The sequence below is a fragment of the Sturnus vulgaris genome, chromosome 15 (assembly GCF_052056855.1).
Source record: "Sturnus vulgaris isolate bStuVul1 chromosome 15, bStuVul1.hap1, whole genome shotgun sequence".
Taxonomy (NCBI): Eukaryota; Metazoa; Chordata; class Aves; order Passeriformes; family Sturnidae; genus Sturnus; species Sturnus vulgaris.
The window spans coordinates 8,211,615-8,229,352 of NC_142257.1; the positions used below are offsets into that span (position 1 = coordinate 8,211,615).

At 45.0% G+C, this 17,738-nt stretch overlaps 1 protein-coding gene across 2 annotated transcripts in view; it reads left to right on the forward strand.

Annotated features, from left to right (window-relative positions):
• Positions 1–17,738, forward strand: part of KLHL3 (kelch like family member 3) — a 48,455-nt gene that overhangs the window by 5,500 nt on the left and 25,217 nt on the right. Inside the window, exons 2-4 of one of the 2 annotated variants that reach the window (XM_014883433.2) lie at positions 2,144–2,260; positions 5,247–5,353; positions 10,430–10,551. In XM_014883433.2, the coding sequence (XP_014738919.1) occupies positions 2,144–2,260; positions 5,247–5,353; positions 10,430–10,551 (346 nt within the window). Of the gene's footprint in view, positions 1–2,143; positions 2,261–5,246; positions 5,354–10,429; positions 10,552–17,738 lie in introns of those variants that run through there. The other variant, XM_088173684.1, reaches the window with a different exon arrangement.

The window sequence follows — 17,738 nt, forward strand, 5'->3', positions numbered from 1 at the left end:
AGTCACTTCCACTTCCAGAGCCTTTTTTCCCCTTCTTGGCTCAATCATGCCACATGGGCAGGTTTAGCTCTTTGAAAATCAAGGGTTTATGCTGGAGTGTTGAAAGCCGTGGCCAAATTTCATCTGGCCTGAAATTTCAATGAGGGCTTTTGATAGACACAGCACTGAGGTTTAGCTGGATTTGGCCGTGTCCCTGGAGCAAGGAGGCTTCCTCACTGGAGTGTGCAGGGATGGGAAAGAGCCAAGTGCCAGCACAGCTCCATGCCCACGAACACCTCTGGCAGTGTATGTGGCACAGAAGGAGTTCAGCTTTCTTCAGGGATAGAAAAGCTGTTTGTGTTGTTGCCTGGTACCAGTCCCTTGAATATTGAACATTTCACACGAGGTATTTTCCTTTCTGATTTTTCTTCTTTAAATCCAGCCATACTAAGCGAATTGGATGATGACTGTAATGGAGTCTGGGAAGTTGTTTCCCTCACTGGGACATGTGCTGAGTGACATGTGCTGTGCTCAGCCTTGTAGCTTCACTTATGACTGAAAATATTTCACTTGCTGAGCAAAGTAAAAGAATTGGACTTAGCTGGTTTTTTGGCATTAACCTTTGTCTCAGGCACAAAGCTGGAGGCTGCTCAGTATGCAGGCATGGATTTGAGCTGTGTGCAGCTTGGCTGCTGCTCAGCCTCTTCCCGAGGAAGGAGAGTGCAGCCCACCAAGGACGGCTGGGGGGCAGAGAGCTGGTGTCAAGGGACACAGTGATGATGACAGCCACTGGTCAGGAGCAGGCAGTGGGGAGGGTGTAATGTTAGCCAGGCCTTCACACTGCCAAGGGGTTGTAAATAGTGAATGATGTGTTTTTCAAAGGGAAAGTCAATGTGTGTAAGTGTGTGTGTATATAGATATATATGTGCATGCATACACACCTTGACAGAAGCTGATGGGGTGTTCTGGGAAGGATTCTTCCACATTTCCCTGCTCTGTGCCCTTCTTCAGACATTATCTTCTGGTCACCAGAGAGCCAGGATGCTGGGTTGTCCAGACTGCTGTTTTAACCTGATTCAACCTTTTTATCATACCAGCCCAACTAAGAAAGGTGATGGGAAGGAGGGGACAAAGGTGAAGGAGGAGACTGTTCTTTGGAAGGAAAAGCTCTGAGAAGGTCTCCAGTCAGGCACATGGGGCAATGGAGTTGCCTCCTGAGATCTGCCATTCTCTTGGAGTTGGCTTTTGACATGGACAGTCCTCCTTGACTTGTTTTGTTTGCCTTTGCCTGCCAGGGGTTTGTGGGGTGAGCCATAGATGTGAGCGGAACAGGGACCTGCCTCAAAGTGCTGCTCCTTTCACAGGTGGGAGCCTTTAGCTCTGAGTGATTTCACAGGCTGTCAGATCAGGGAGGTGGAGATATTGACCCCCTGTCAATTGTGTGTAAAGAGCCAATGCTCCCAACAAAGTCATGAGGACATGTGTATGCCTTAGGCACCTGCTGGCCTGGTTATACACAGCACAAAGCTGAGTGCCTCTGGTTTGACATTACCTATGTAGCTGGTGGTTCTGGCAGGAAAGTTTAATAATTCATTCCATATGTTTCAGTAGCAATAAATAGACCTATTTCTGAAATGGAAAGTGGCTTCAGTAAAGCTTTGAAAGCTGTGCAGGGAGTTTTAATAGCCTTTTCTACTTGCCTCTAAAGAAGATACAAGTCATGTCTTGTGTACTTGCCTTTTTCAAATGGGACATTGAAGGCTAAACTTGCTTTTTCTCTGTATGAATGTTTAAGAAATCTATGGTACTCTTCTAGTTCCCAGTGCTGAAGTCTATTTCTATTCAGTGAGGCAATTATGTTCTGGCTTGAATTTCAACTTATACTGCTTTCCTGGCCTGAAGCCTGTAAGACTGAGCTTTGTCCTCAGGTGTTTGGCACTTTTTTCTTTTCTTCCCTGCTGGCTGAAATGTGGGCTGAGCTGGCTTTCAACATCCATGCAGAAGTAGCTGCATTTTTTGATGCGCTTCATGTAGAGAACCTAAACTGACTAACTGACTTGTGAGTAACTCCTGCTTAATACCCTGTGCTGCAGTTTTAGGATGCTTGTTTTTTAAAGTGCCATTGAATCAAACTTTCTACTCCTTTTTTTGTCCCTGTTTTTAGCATTAAGCAGAGTTCCCGTTCCTCTGAGGCAGCTGAAGATGAAAAGGACCAGCGTACAGTGACAGTCAATCCCTCTCACATGAGAAAGGCTTTCAAGGTCATGAATGAATTACGGAGGTACACTTTTGACTTACTGGGCACCCTGTCTGGTTTAGCAGAATTGTGCTGATTGAGAGACATAGAAAATAGTCTGTGCCATTTTTATTACAGCTAATGGTTGCATGTAGAGGATTAATCAACAAATAGGAAGCTAAAATATACTCCTTTTGCGGTGGACTGCTCTCCCCATTCTCAGACCTCTGTCTTCCCAAAAACATTATCTGAGCCATAGCCTTCATTTTTAGATGATAATTCATTTAGTCTTTTCCATTACTTACAGCAAATTCAGCTGTAAACTGTGTTCTTAACTGAGATAAGGGTCTGAAACCCAATAATAGAACATTACAGACATTAAGACACCTACACATAATTACAGACCAAAGATTATTAATGTACTGTTCTTAGTCTCCTTAACTAGCAGCATCACTCAGTCTGGGCTTAGCACTCCAAAGTAAGGGGCAAAAAAAAAGGCAAGTACTCAGGAAGAATGTCAGCTCTCTTCTTGCAAATTGAAAAATACTGTTATTATTGGTTAAAAGAGAACACCTTGGTCTTTACACAGCTGTGTGGGTACAGGGAGAACAGGGGCTGAAAAAATATCTGTGAACACAGCCTTGAAAACTGCTGTCATCACATCAGCAAGGTGGTGGCAGTGGTTCAGCCCGAGTTGTTTCGTGGTGGCTGTTATCCCACAAACCAGACAGAAGTTCAGTGAGCATTTCTCTGACTTGTTCATTAGACTTATTCACCCTTCTAGTTTTGAAAAGAATTCTTATGGAAAGTATGTGTGTCAAACATATGAATGTATGTGCTCCCTAACTCCTTAGTGATGAAAGCAGGTGACACCCTTTGCTCTTCTGCACACTCCAAGTAATCAAAAGATGCTGTAAGAGCTACTTACTCTCCATAGATTAAGTAGTTTCCTAATACACACGTTCTCTAGTGTGGAGAAGGATTGGCAGTGTTTCCTTCCACAGATATCTGACAGTGGTTCTCTGTTGCATAGGAACAAAATGGAAATATTGTAACTATTATATGAAGCAGGGTATGCTTTAATTTTTTTTTAAACTTTTAACTGGCATCCTTCTGATCCTTTCTTTGTATTGAAAGCAAAGGATCTGAAACTAAAGGTTTGTGCAGCCATATTCAGAAATCTATTGTGGTACTATTATTCCTTTGTTAATTGAAGCATAGTGGGAATAACTGGAGATAGACAATGTTTCTTAGTGCCTGTGGTTAGCTATCTTGGGCAATACTGAACAGATAAAATACAGAAGAATGAAAGGTGCCATTAAGCACCTGTATGATGTTTTCATCTTCTGGGTACTCTTTTTTTTTTTTTTTTTTTTTTTTTTTGTTGGCACCTGTTGCTGTTGTGGAATATACGGTTTTCACATCTCTTGAATGTGCACTGAGTTTGGGATATGCTAAGCTGTCAGCAATCAGTGTTAATAGATGCATTGAATAATAGTTTCTCCCTTCACATGCATCCAGAAATCTCATTCAGAGGGTCTAGAAAAATCATTCTAAGTCTTTAATCTATATACTATATAGAATCATGGAATTGTTTTAGGTTGAAAAAGACCTCTAAGATCATTGACTCCAACCCTTAACCCAGCACTGCCAAGGCCACCACTAAATCATGTCCCTAAGTGCCGCTTAGGCTTTTAGTTTGCAAATGTAGATGAAATTAATTTTATGAGTGGTACTTTAGACTGCTATATCCCAAAGAGGAATTGAAGAGAGCACCTTTTACATAAGTTAAAAGAAATGAGGAAGCTTCCATTAAGAGGCTCTTAAAGAGTTCCCCTCATTCTCCTTCCCACTTCCAAACTGGAATGAATGTAGAGTACAGACTGCCAATTCTTACTTTCTTCCTGTTTTCCAATTATAACCCTCCATTTCTTAGCTGTTTTTTCACATATTTCAATATGTGGAAAAGAAGAGCTATAGCTGGTCTATTAGAACCTCTGTGTGTGTTTATTTGATAATGCAGTTTCCTAAAGACAAAGTTCAGTGTGGAGATAAGTATTTCCAAAGAGAAGGCAACATCTAGATTTGCAGATAATGATCCTTTTTCGGCCTGACATTTGAAAAGAACACCGTTAGTTTGCATTTGTATGCTTAAGCATCTTAAACCAACTTATTGGGAGGCTGAGCACTTCTTGCTGTCGGCATCTGCGAAGCTCTGTGCAAACATTAACTAATGAATCCTCAAAGGACATACGTGGGGCGAGTAGAAAAGGTCACTTGTTAATGAAGTGACTTTTCCAAAGCTCTACAATGAGTCAGTGGGGGAGCTTAGAAGGTTTTTTTTTTTGTTTCTGTCTGGAACCCCGTTCTTTATCCCAGTGATTCTTAATCCCAGACTAATTCATGAGGTAAATGAAGTCCTCAGGCCCATGGATAAACTCCAGTGATTGATACGTCCTCTCTGGCAGATGGCTAAAGCAGCCTCTGCACTTACCAGTGCTAGGACATATTTTGGTGGCCACTTTCTTTAGTGACAAGCATGGAAGGGAGTGCAGAAGTCACTTCATTTTCCACTCCACCTTTTCCGTGTGGAAAGACAAAAGTAATGCTGGTATTTCCTTGCATGGCGTTTTCTTGTCTTTCAGATCTTCTAGAGCCTGGCCCCAGATAGTGCCCAAATCTTTAAGCTCTTCTGCACCTTCTCCAAGCCCTGCTTGTTTGAGAGGAAGGAGCTGCTTACCCTTTGTTCTTTGGGCAGCATTATGCCTTTTGCTTCCAGGCTTTTTTTTCCCTGGGGAAAGCAGAACCACAGGCTGGGCTGCAGCCTCAGGAGGGTTCAGGCTTTGCTTTGTAGGCAGACAGTGATAGGATCTGGTACTGAAGGATTAGAGGATCTTCCCCTGGGATTTGGCAGAAGCTCAGGTACTGTGTCTGTAATGGTGGGTCTTGCACTTTTTTGGGCTGTAGTGATGTAGCTTTTTGCCTGACCAGGGATTCTGAAATGATCTTTGTCTTCTCTGGTGTTTTCCAGCAAGCGGCTCCTGTGTGATGTGGTGATTGTGGCTGAAACCGTGGAGATGGAAGCTCACCGGGTGGTGCTGGCAGCCTGCAGCCCTTATTTTTGTGCCATGTTTACAGGTACTTCTTTTGACACCAGACAATGCTTGGGCTGAACGGGCCATTGCAGTCCCCAGCCCTGAGGCTGAGTCTCTGTCAGGAGCTGCAGCACAGGCAGGAGATGTTTCCTTGTGAGAGAAGGGGTGCAGATGGGTCTGCAGTTTGCTGTACTTGATGGATGATGCTGGTCATCCTTCACTAATTCCTGTGGGGTGGTTGTATGGCTGTGGGGCGAGTAGATAGCATGTGAGGCACTGGTTTATGGGTTGTTTTTTTTTCCCCTAACAAGACCTTGCATCATGAAAACATTATCATCCAGCAAGTGTTCAGTGCCCTAAATGTTCATGGTGCACATCAAAGAAGTTGCTGGCACAGGAGTTGTAGTTTCAAGGCTCAGTCCTGCCGATACTGATTTGGCAGTCACAGATGTTTAATCTCACACGGCACTTTTTTCTGCTGCCTGAAATAACACTGTTGTTCTCTTGATCCCAGTGTGTTTTAGCAGCCCAACTTTTTAACAGGGTGAGTTGCTGCAGTCCAGTGTGTTTTGGTAATGACAGAAAGGAAGAAGAGGACAAAATTCCTGCTCTGGTCACCTGATCCCTGGAGCAGGTGCCCTTCAAAGGCTGTGCCCAGATGGGTCAGCAAAAAAACCCCAAAGAAAGCTATGGCAATCCTGAAGGAGGGGAGTGAGCACCTTGTTTAAGTCAGTGTGGTGAAAATAGTGTGGTCAGAAACTCCTTAGCTTCCTTCCTTTTCTTTGCTCTCATTTCAGTATAGGAACTGACAAATACAAAGAAAATGATTGTACACCCCAGGGAATGGTTGTTACTGTCCTTGAGCTCCAACATAAATGAGGTTCAGGGTTTTTTCCCTGTTTCATGTTCATTTGCTTGTGGTCTGGCCTTGTTTCTTCCTTTTAAAAGCCTTGAGATTAGACCAAGTTTAATTCATTTTGCTGGAAGCAGAATGCAGCATTTCTCAGGAAAGAGCTGGTCATTAGTGAAGCTTTTTTCTCTTCTGTAATGGAGGTGGGGAGAAAACCTCAGGTGTAAAATGTGAGGTGCGATGTGACACTCCCTGTGGTGTCTTTATCAGTGTGGTGAGCTAAGGTGGAGAGCATCAGTGTTTTCTGGGGGTGTACCCTGAAGCTGGTACTGGCTGCAGTGGTGAGGCAGAGGAGCAAACGCTGCTCAGAAGCAGCTGTGAGTGCACCTCGAGCATGACTAGTGATACTCGTTCCTGATGAAGAGTTTAATAAAGAAAAACTCTTGGAAAAACCCTCTGATCCTTAGAGGTCATCTGAGTGGGAAGGTGGTGGTGCAGGGCTGCTCATGTTTCCATGCAGGAATTCTCTGGGCTGTGTAATCCCTCACTCTGTGAGTTAAACAGTAATCAGCTAACCCGTCATGTGGCTGTGTCTGGAGCTCCCCTGGGCTGGGTGACAGCCTCGGCAGCCGCCTGTCCCCTCCCCCTGACAAGGCCCCGGGGGCAGAGGGTCAGGCAAAGACCAGCTCTCCCTTTGCTCTCAGTCCAGCTATCCGAATTCCTAAGGTCTGGATCTCTCTTGCAAAGACAGAGCTCTCCTTCCAGCAGCATGGGGGTTCACTCCCTGCAAGGGCACAGTTTAAAATCACAGCTTCACACGAGCTGGTTGTTGTAACTTGGTTTTTTTGCACTGCACAGCAGTGATGGAGCCAAGGGGTCAGGCTCAGCTGCACTGTGAGGTATTTGCAGGAGTTGCTTGTGCACATTGAATTCCCACTGAAGGGGTCCCCCAGCAGTGCCAGCAGGCAGGAGTGAGTAGTGAGTGATCAGTGTGGAGCTGTGGACAGTGGGAACCACACTGAGACCCACAGCTCATCCACTTTCACCTCCTGCTTGCTCTGCAGGCTCTGTCATTGTCAGCTGGGCCTGACTTTGGAGCCATGAATGACCTTGTGATGATCTAGGGGTCTTTCCTAAGCCATGGTGTATGCTCTGGCTAGCCATTCCTCTTTGAAGTATTCCTGGAAAGTCTGAAAATGGCTGGGCACATTTTCCGTTTGTATATTCCACTGCTGAAGGAGAGATGGGACCTGGCACATCCTGAGTGTCCCTTTCCATTCTGGCTTTCTAGAGCATTTTGGATGCTGGTCCTTGTTGGCACTATTCTGAGGGGATGATTTGGGACAGTAATTTCTGTCCATTTAGAAGAAAACACAATCATTTCAGAAAGGGTAACAAATACTTCAGTGACACTGCTAGGACTGCTCCTGTCAGATTCCTTAGGAATTTTGAAAGTGCTGGAGGAGGAAGCAGAAATCTCCTTTGCAGATCTTATGTGCTGCTTCAAAGCACTCACCCCATGTGTGAGAGGCTGTGGTTTTGTTATCCAATGCACTCATATTCTCCCTCAGCACATCTGTGACTTAGGAAACAGCCAAAGCTGTGGCTGTGCACTGGGAAATCCACTGTGTAGGAGGCAGGGCAGGCTGCTGTGCTGGGCAGACACAGCACCGTGGGATGCTGCAGTTTTGAGTGTAGTTTATCTTGTGACAAAACAGAGCTCTCTTCTTGTCCTGATGAGCAGAGGGGAGCTGGGTGTTGAGTGTGGTGCAGGAAAGGAATTCCTCCATGAGGGGTTGATGTCTGCAAAGTCTATCTCCTACAGAGGGTCTGCTCAGAGCCACCCTGCCTGTTTTGCCTGCCTTTGCTCCCTCACACCTCGTCCCTTGTGTCTGCCTGGCTGCAGCAGTGCAGGGACAGGTCTGTGCAGTGCCTCGTGTGAGGCAGCTCTTCCTCACACAGCCCTGATATATGAGAGATGCTAGTGATTTGAATTATTCTGTAATTAAGGTATCAGGTAGGGCTGGAGTCTTACGACTTATGAAAGACACGCTAGGAGTTGCATTTTGTGGGTTTAAGGTGTAGAGGTTTTTTTCTGAAGAGATGTGAGATGAGATGCCCTCAATGATCCAGCACTCAGCTGCCCACAGCGCTGCTCCAGAGGCTTGCCCTGGCTCTGTGCTTGGAGGAAGGGGCAGCCTGTTGCCTACTCCTGGTCTGCACCAACCCCTGCCTCGGTTCACTTGTGGTGTCTCCAGGTTCTTCCCCATTCCACAGCACTGAGACTTGTCCACCCTGTGGCAAGTGGGAGGGGCTGGATCATCAGATCCTGTCGGACCATGGACAAGGCACACGGGACTCCCCTCCAGGGGTGCCTGGGCTGGTCCTGGAGCAGAGGCAGTGGGGCTGTTAGTATGCAGGGCTGGCAGCTTGCTGGTGGGTGGGGAAGCCCACACAGCTTTTATTTTTGTTGCTTGTGTCACATGGATGCCACGATGACAGATGATGTTATCAGATTGGTCCCTACAAGCAATTTCTGCATCGATCTCTGGGTGTGTGTGGCCATGCCCCTCCCTGCACTGAGGGTCCTGCAGGGCTCTGGGCTCCACTTGCCCTCCCCATGCAGGAGGAGCGAGTGGAGCCCAGGGCTGATGGGGACTGCTCTGTCCTCGGAAGCACCTTTTCATCTCTGGAGATGTTTGGGGTTTTTTGGGGGGAGGAAGTGTGTGAAGATGACATTTTGTCAATTAAAAAGTCCTATCTGCTTTGAAGGCCTCCCAAATGTAGGTCATTTATCTCTTTGTACTGGTACATTTGTATTCATGGGCTTCTCTGAATAACATTTTATTATTCAATTTTAAAAATTGAATTTGGGGCAAATATTATTTCAGTTCTTAGGACGTTGTTGACTGTTCTAACACTCATGGTCCCATCCCACTCCTATTATTTGCCTTCTTATTCACATCAGGAAAGTCAGCAAAGTTCAATTAGTAGGATCCAGGCTTTGCTCAAGCTTGGGCTCTTTAGCATCTGAGGCGGTGCTGTGCACTTACTGTGCCCTGCCACGTCTTGTGGAATGCTGCACGGCAATGTAGGCTGTAATTACTTCTATAGGCTGCAGGAAATATTTTTCCACTTAATCCCACAGCAGTACTGAGTCACCACATTTCTGAGAGTAGCAATTATTCATGCCCAGGTTTAAGAATTGACATTTCTTCATGGTCTCCTTTGTTTAGCTTTTTTTTTGCACTTATCATTTTCTTTCTGCTTGGGAGTTTGTTCTTTCTTTTCTGTGGAGATCCTGGTGATTAAATCCTGGGTGAAGTCACCATGTGTGGGGATGCTGGGAGGGCCATGGGGAGTCCTTTCTCCTCCCCACTGCATGTTTTTGTTCCTCTGATGTGCTGTTGCATGTGAGGTGTGGAGATAAAGCTCTGGGTCATGAATAGGCTCTTACACAGCTATGGGGCTTTACTTGTATATTCAGGGAGGAAATTACTGCTCTAGTTCCATGTGCTTTTGAGTTATGGATTTGGAGAAGGCATACACTTTGGATCCAAAGGTGTGAGGTTGGGAAGGTGAGAGATGAGAACTGCATCTTTCTGTGTGCATGCTTTGCACGAGGTGTAAGTGATGGATGGGTTACAGCAGGGTAATTTAGGAGAGAAGCTTGCTGCATGCTGGGTGTAACTGCTGGCCTGTGTTCCTGTTTTCCTGAGCAGGAATCAGCTTCTTTCTAAAGAAAGATAATCTTTCTTGCATTGCTTTTCATGTAGGGTATACCACAAAATACTCTAATGTAGCTGTTGCAACATACTAATTCTATGCTTATGAATATATATATTTTTAAAATTAAGTATATTTTTAGTAAATATATATAAAAATAAATTTCTCAAGGGCCTTTGTATGATACATCCATAGTCTCTTTGAGTCTGCCCCTGTACTGAGACATGATTGAGGGACATACTGGTGGTTTATTTTTAGCTGTTATATTTGTTTGAATGCAGGTGAACCATGGCAGGTTCTTTTCCGACAAGAAATTGAGTTTCTTGCATTTATTGATTTATATTGTTTTACACCAGTGTCCTCAACCTTGAGTTGTTTTTTTGGTGGCATTAGGAGGCTTCTGAGAATCTCACTGGTTGCTCTTCAATGGTGAGGGATAGTGCCAGGCAGGCTTGTAGTCAGACACCAGGAGAATGTGCTGGATGTGTGGGGAGCAAGGTCCTGCAGAGCAAACTGTGACTGTCCTTTTGAAATGAATTTCAGGAGACATGTCTGAAAGCAAGGCCAAGAAGATTGAGATCAAAGACGTGGATGGGCAGACCCTGAGGAAGCTGATTGATTACATCTACACCGCTGAGATCGAGGTCACAGAAGAGAACGTGCAGGTAGGTCTGGTTCAGCAGCTCCTGTGGAGAGCCAAGTGAAAAGCTTGAAACTTGAAGGCACAGGTTCTTCAGGGGTGAGGGATCTCCTCAGGCTGCAGAAAGTAAAAGGTTGAGCTTGAAAAGAGCTGCTTCCAGCCTCTCTTTGGTCTTGAGGCACTTTAGTGCTTTCCCCACACTTAAGTCATGTTGCATTTAGCTTTTCTGTGGAGCTCTTATAACAAGAGCAGGCATTTGCCTTCCAAGAAGCTGTGCTGACTTGTGGGTCAGTCTGTCGAAGGTCAGAATAGACTCAAACATTGCAGTGAGTCAAATGTTTTAAGGCCATGGCAGAGGAATTTGGCTGTTAGTTTTTAAATTCTTCTGGGTAGTTTGAGTTGTTTCACAGAGCTTTGAATGGAATACATTGTTCAGATGAGGACATTCTTCCTTTTTTTGTGTGTGTGCTCTGTCTTGAATTTCTGAGAGGTAAATATTTGTTCAAAAGTGGAAAGAGTAATTGAAAGGTAGCCCTCAAATAAAGCAGGGTCATCAGGAAGAGAGTCTTTTGCGCTGTCACGTGGCTGTGGCTGCTGGTAAAACTCTTTCTTTCACTCTGCTTGTATTTGTGGTAAGAAAAAAGGTCTGCACTTAGCCACTGATATCTAGGAGGGATGCTGAGAGCTTATGTGTGGAAATGCTTTTCAGTTGGTCCCTGTTTTTGTTTGCAAGTGGCAGTTTGAGCCTGTTGTCTTCCTCACTTTGACTTGACTTGGACATTGCCAGGGGAGCAATCTGTGTCAGTGATGCTGGAGAGAGTTTTGTTGGCCTAATTAACATGGCAAAATTAGTCTGATTCTGCTTGAAATGAGGTTCTTGCTGTGAGCTCTTGTGCTCTGATCCCTCAGGCAGAGTGCAGGTTCTTGCTGACCAGCTGCTCCTCCCACAGGAGTTTGGACAAACCCCTGAGCAAGGTCCTCTGCAGTCCAACCCTTTGCCATCCTTCATGACCTAAATCTGTGGGGGGCTTTTCTTGCCCCTTCTGCCTTCTGGTTTTACAAATGTGACTGTTTGGTGTGCTCTCAGCCTGGCTGTTGTCACAGTGGTAGGAGTGTGGAGCCCTGCAGTGAGCTGGGAACCATCACTGAGGAGACCTTCAAGGTGCCATTGTGGCAAAGGAGCTGAGACTCAAAGCCAGCTGTGGGTGGCTTGGCCTGGCTGTCTGCTGTGTGACCCACATCAAGGTCATCAGCAGCTGACACAACATCACTCAGTGGGGGCTGGGGTGGAGCTCCTTGCACCTCTGGGATCTCCCATTTCTGGAGGGGAAATTGCATTTACACCTCAACTGTTGACCTCAACTGGTCCCTGTTCCTGTGGGAAATATGGGGGTTGTATCCACATGCTTTGTGAAAGGTGTGCTTTCCTTCCAGGCTGCTGGGTGTTGGATGCTCCTGAAGCTCCCACTGGGCACATGGGATGTGCAGAGCTTGGGATCCCATCTGCTGAGCCTGCCTTGGGTGGGGCTTGGGCAGTGACCCCACTGCATGCCCAGGGAGTGTTTTGGTGCTCCAGCTGCACCTGGGGGTAAGCAGAGCTGTGGGAGCTGCAGCAGGCTGGAGAGGCAGCTCTGTCCAGCCCAGAAGGTCTGTGAAAAGTCCAGGTGTTGCCTTTCCTGAGCAACTAGACAGGCATCTTTTTTAGTAAACCATGACCAAAGCCTGCCTTCTGCAGCCCAGAGGTTACAGGGAATTAAGTAGATCCCTGGCTACATTTTGGCTTTCATCTCTCAGACAGTAATGTAAAAAAATATAAGTTTTGAATACTATATTTCTTCCCAATCTAGTAAAGCAGGTCGTTCTACTGCAGCATTTATTTCAATATCCACTCTGTGATTAACTCTTTGGGGTAGAGGTAAATTAATTCATAGGAGCTGAGAAATGAAGCTGATCTACTACAAGATCAACTGACTAGTTTAAATTTTATTACATGTTTAAAGTGTTTATGCTGAAAATGTTTTATGAAAAAATATAATTGTCTTATAAAACCAATAGAAAGAGAAATTTCCATCCTGTCTCTGAGTGTTTTACTCTGAACAAAATGCCATAAATAATTAATATCCACCTCCAGCCACAAGAGGAAAAGGTTACAGAAGTGAATATTCTATGATTGGTTGGAAAGTTTCACATGAACTGAAGGCTAAAACCAACAAAAATTAAGCTCCTTGTAGTCTCTTGTCTGAATTAACAGTGTCAGTGTTAGAAGTGAGCAGGTTTGGTCCCTTGCATCACCACATCCTCCTGCTGCACAGCTTTGGGCCATCCATCCACCCATCCATCCATCCACCCATCCATCCACCCACCCATCCATCCATCCATCCATCCATCCATCCCTCCATCCACCCATCCATCCACCCATCCCTCCATCCACCCATCCATCCACCCATCCATCCATCCATCCATCCACCCATCCATCCACCCACCCATCCATCCATCCATCCATCCATCCATCCATCCCTCCATCCACCCATCCATCCACCCACCCACCCACCCATCCATCCACCCACCCATCCAGACACCACAGTAGTGCCTGTCTGCTGTTTCAGCAATGTTTCTTTGCAGCCCTGCTTGAGCACAGTGAGACTTTCTCTTTTCCCAGCAGGTATCTCCTGAGCTCTCCTATTTCCTTGTCACATGTTCTGATTCTCTAGCTGGGCAGGGGTACTTTTTTAAAGGAGTTCTTCAGATTTTCTCCGTAGCTGGAAAAAGCAATTTCTGGGTACAGGTGCCAGGTAATGTCATTGTAGAAATTATGAAAAGAAATAAAGAATCAATGGCAATAACTGAGCAGATGCAGCCAAGGTATCAAAACTTGTGAATAAATGAAAAGACACTATCTTGTCAGTGAGAAAAATAAGATGAGAGCAGGAGAGAAATGAGAAAAGGATGAATAGCAAAGGTACCATGGAATGCAGAATTAATATTCGTAAGTGTGTTTGAATGCTGAGCAGTGCCCAGCCCTTCACAACAAGAAGCCTTTTAACAACTTCTTTTGTTGTTTCTTTTCTAATAGAAACCTGTATTTTTTTTTTTCTTTTATAGGCTTGGTATGGGCTCAGGAAGTGATACTCTCTTTCTAAGCACGTATTTCTGTAGCTGATTGTTCAGTGAAATGACACAGTGTCTTTTGTTTGGATATTTTGTGTGTGTGTGGGAGGGGGGGTTGTGGTTTTTTTGTTTGTTTGTTTGCATTTTTTTCTTTGTGTGTTTTTTTGTTTTGGTTTTGTTTTGTTTTGTTTTAATAAGGAAAGATATTTTACAAGGGGCAGTCATCTTCTATGTAGTGAGTTCCTGGAGGTGTTTATGTACTTCCTTCTCAAGATTATGTCCCAAATGTGGAGGCAAAGGGAATTTTTAGCTCATCCTGAGCCCATGTGGAGGGAATACTCTCTTCTAACCCTAATGGGGTACATGGGTGAGAATTACCCAAACAAATGCAGTTATGCTTTATCTACTGGAACTTCATTCTTAGAGTGGGATTTCAAGGCAGTATAGTTTCAGCAGTAGGAGGGCTCAGAGATGATGGATGATAGAGAAGTTTTACCTGTGAACATGTATTTGGGATTAAGCCTCCCACTTGTTTGGAAGTCATGGAGCAGAGACAGAATTTCTGTCTTTATTGCAGTCGTGTTGTAGTTCCAGGAAAATCCATCCTGGGATTTCTACACCTGCTGCCTTCTGTTGTTCCTCCTCTATTGCATTCCACGTCAAGGTTGGTTGTAAATTTTGATATGCATGATATAAAGACCTCATTCATTTGAAGGTGGAGCTTGTTACATTTATTTAGAAGGAAGTTGTGTCATGCAGTTTCTGTAAAAGGAAGGAAAACTAAAGTGAGTGTCTCAGGGAACTTCACAGATGCTCCTCTTCTTGGGTTGATTCAATGGAAATCATAAACACATTAGAGCACAGGGTCTGCTGCTCCCTACATGTGTGGGGTAGCTGGTGCTTTTAACATATCAATTATCTGAATTTTTCAATTAGGTCTTGATTTTGCAGCTGGAGTGGTTACATTGCTGCCTGTTTTCCACCTTTCATATCAAACCTGCCAGCTCAGTGATGGAGAAGCTCTCTGTGGTGTCATTGAGCAGAGCTGAATGAAGAGATTTGAGAACAGGTCCCTCCCTGTCCTAGAGAGTCCTGGGAAAACACCTCTGGCTCTATACAATGAATACAGTCCTGCCTTAGTATGTTCCATCCAGCCTTACCTATGACATTTCATTACTGGCAGGCAGCCTGAGAACTGCCCTCCCAATTAAGAAAGTCATTATCATTCAGGTTGTAATGATTCCCTGGAAAAAGTCCTGATTAACCTGATTTCACAGTTAAGTTGTTAGGAATGATGTGCCACAGACCACATGTGTGAGGTGTCCTTGTGTACTGCCACTGTTTGAGATATGGCTCATACACAGAGAACAAAATCTGAAATCAGCTGTCTGGAGGAAATAGATATTGAACCTGCCAGCTTTGCAGACATAGTAATTGTCATAAAAAATGTCTCAAGAAAAGAGGAGAAAAGCTTTGCTAGGAGCTGCAATATTTCTGTTTCAGAAGTGCTTCTGCACCTCAGCATTCCCTGTGCACTTAGGAGTTCACAGCAAGGAAAGAGAGTTCTCTGTCAAGTGCAGTTTTGATGATAAAGGGATTATAAATAGGTCAGCCCATATCTCTTTCCTCTGTTCAGTCCAAAAGCTGCAGCTGTAGGAGGTGCAAGCCCAGGGTGAGGCAGAGCACCTTTCAACAACAAATTAGGGCTGTGTCCCTCCCTGGAGCCAAAGCTCCTTGCCATGTTTCTCCAAGGGGTGCAGGGGTCCCTGGTCCATTGCAGGGCTGACTCCTCTGGGTTGAGGCCCTTACTTAAACCTATAGGAAATCTTTTAAATTGGCTTGGCCTAATAGAACGCTGGGGAGAAACTTGTGGATGTGGCACCAGAGCACTGTGTTGTGCCTGATGCATGTCTTTACTTTTTTATTTCACTGTTTAACCAAGGGATAGTGTGTGTCTGAAGTTGGAGAAATAGCTCAGAAGGGAAGTTGCCAGTTGTTCTCCCGTTTTCTCTCTCATCTCTACATCCTTTGTCTGTCTCCTGCTCCTGACAAGGTTTTTAGACTCCCTGATGCTGTCACACCTTCCTCTGTCTGGGCTATTTCACCTCAGGTGAAGCATTTAATTGGAAGTACTGTTGTTCAGCCCATGTGCTGCCTGGGAGCAGCTGGGGTGTAATAAAGCCTAACTGCCACCCTTGCATTCAAAAGCCACATTACACTAATGTAGTTTTATCTCCACTATTTGTGCTGTTTAGAGCAGATTGTTTAAAACTGAGTATTGTACCTGCCTTGCAAACACAAAATCCGTTTCTCTGATCATAGGCTCCCCTGGGTGGGTGCCTGGGAGCTGGCTCCCTGTTTGGGCAGATGTGCAGTCCCAGCTGTGGCCCTGGATGTGCAGCTGAGGCTTACAGCCAGTACTTGTATTTGGCTTCCAATTTGACCAAATTGTCAAAGCTGCTTATAAGCTTTAATACATCCCCAGCCTAGGGGAAATGCTCCTTTCCCAGTTTTGCAGAGCAGGAATGATGTAAATTAACTTTTGGCCAAGGCTACCTGTAAGTAGCCTCTGTCACAGTAGGGAATTAACCCCAGCCTCTGCAGTTCAGCATTAATGAATGAACCTTATGTATACAGAGCACTTTTGGCTGAAAGTTGTTTCTAGTTTAGAGACATCAAAGTAATGGAAGTATGGAAGTAATTGCGCAGGTAATGTTGTGTAAAACTTGAAATTTTTATGGAGTCTGCAGAGCACAGCTGGTAAGGTAGATGCTATATGTATATCTCTAGACACACATCCCATAGATGAGGTTCTGGACATAAATTAGGCAAAGCAGTCAGTCTCAGTAGTAATAGCAGATAATTTTGACATAGTTTCAAAAAGTGAGAGGGCTTTGATCTGGAGGCAGATCTGTTAGAGAAGCCAGCTCTCACTAAATCATTCACAGCTATTGGAATTTAAATATTAAGAGTCAAATCCAGACCCATGTGAGTAACTTGCCTGGATATTAATGGGGTTGCAGTTTGGTCCTGCTGCATGTTTAGGCAGGGCATTTCCTCTTGTTATTTCTAAAGGAAACAGACTTTGTTCTCACGGAAATCCTTTGCTTGCTTTACGCCTTCCCTGGTAAAAACCAGATGAGTGTTGAGATGTTCAGCTGGGAAATAAGAAAGAGAAAATCCCCTCATCTCTTGATAGGCTTTTTATATCCTATTTCTGAGAACTGTTGTATAATAATGTCCTTTTCCCTTTTCCTGAAGCCTGAAGTGGTGTAAGGCTTTCTGCGCTGCCTGTGCAGCCAGCACAGCCCATAACAGCAACACTGGTTTGTCCAGGGGCTGGTGCATTTGGTGATGGTAGTGAGTTCCTTTTGGTCTGGAGGCAGCATCCCAGACACCAGAGGTGAGCAGCCCACCTGGACTGGCAGGCATGATCCTGGATGGATGGGGATGCACAGAGGAGGCTCTGGCTGCTCTATAGCCAGAGATGGTTTGCATGGAGTCTGACTTGGTTACCCAAAGCCCTTCTGTAGCTCAGGTGTTCAGAAATGGTTCAGCTAGAAAGAAAGTGGTTCACAGCTAGGTTTCAAAATCCTAGAACATTGCTATATTGACTTAATCAAAGCCACAAATTAATCTTCTCCTGATATCAAGAGGCTTGGGCCAAAACAGGCTACTGGGTTAATTGACTTCTCTTTTTAATTGCTGCCTATTGGGGTGGCTGCTTGGCAGCAGTCAGCCACTGTACAGCTGGGATGGAGTGGAACACATCAGTTGCTTAGAAGGACCTGGGGCAGGTTGTGAGTGTCCTGCCCTGGTGTGGAATGGGACTGTGGTGGCAAGGACAGGGAGGGAAAATCTTTATCCGTTTGTTACCATCGGGATCCAGGGAGGTGAATGCTGTTAACCTATTTGTTTTGTTTAACAGCTGCCTATTTTTTTTTGGCAATAATTTCCTAGAAATGTGTGCTCAGATGGTGAGCACAGATGCCCAGTTGGAAGGACATGTGTGAGGCAGCCAGAGCTATGAAAGAGCTGGAATAAGACACGTCTGCAGTTGCTGTTGGACGTAAGAAAGGAAGTAGCTGATGTCATGGGCTGTAA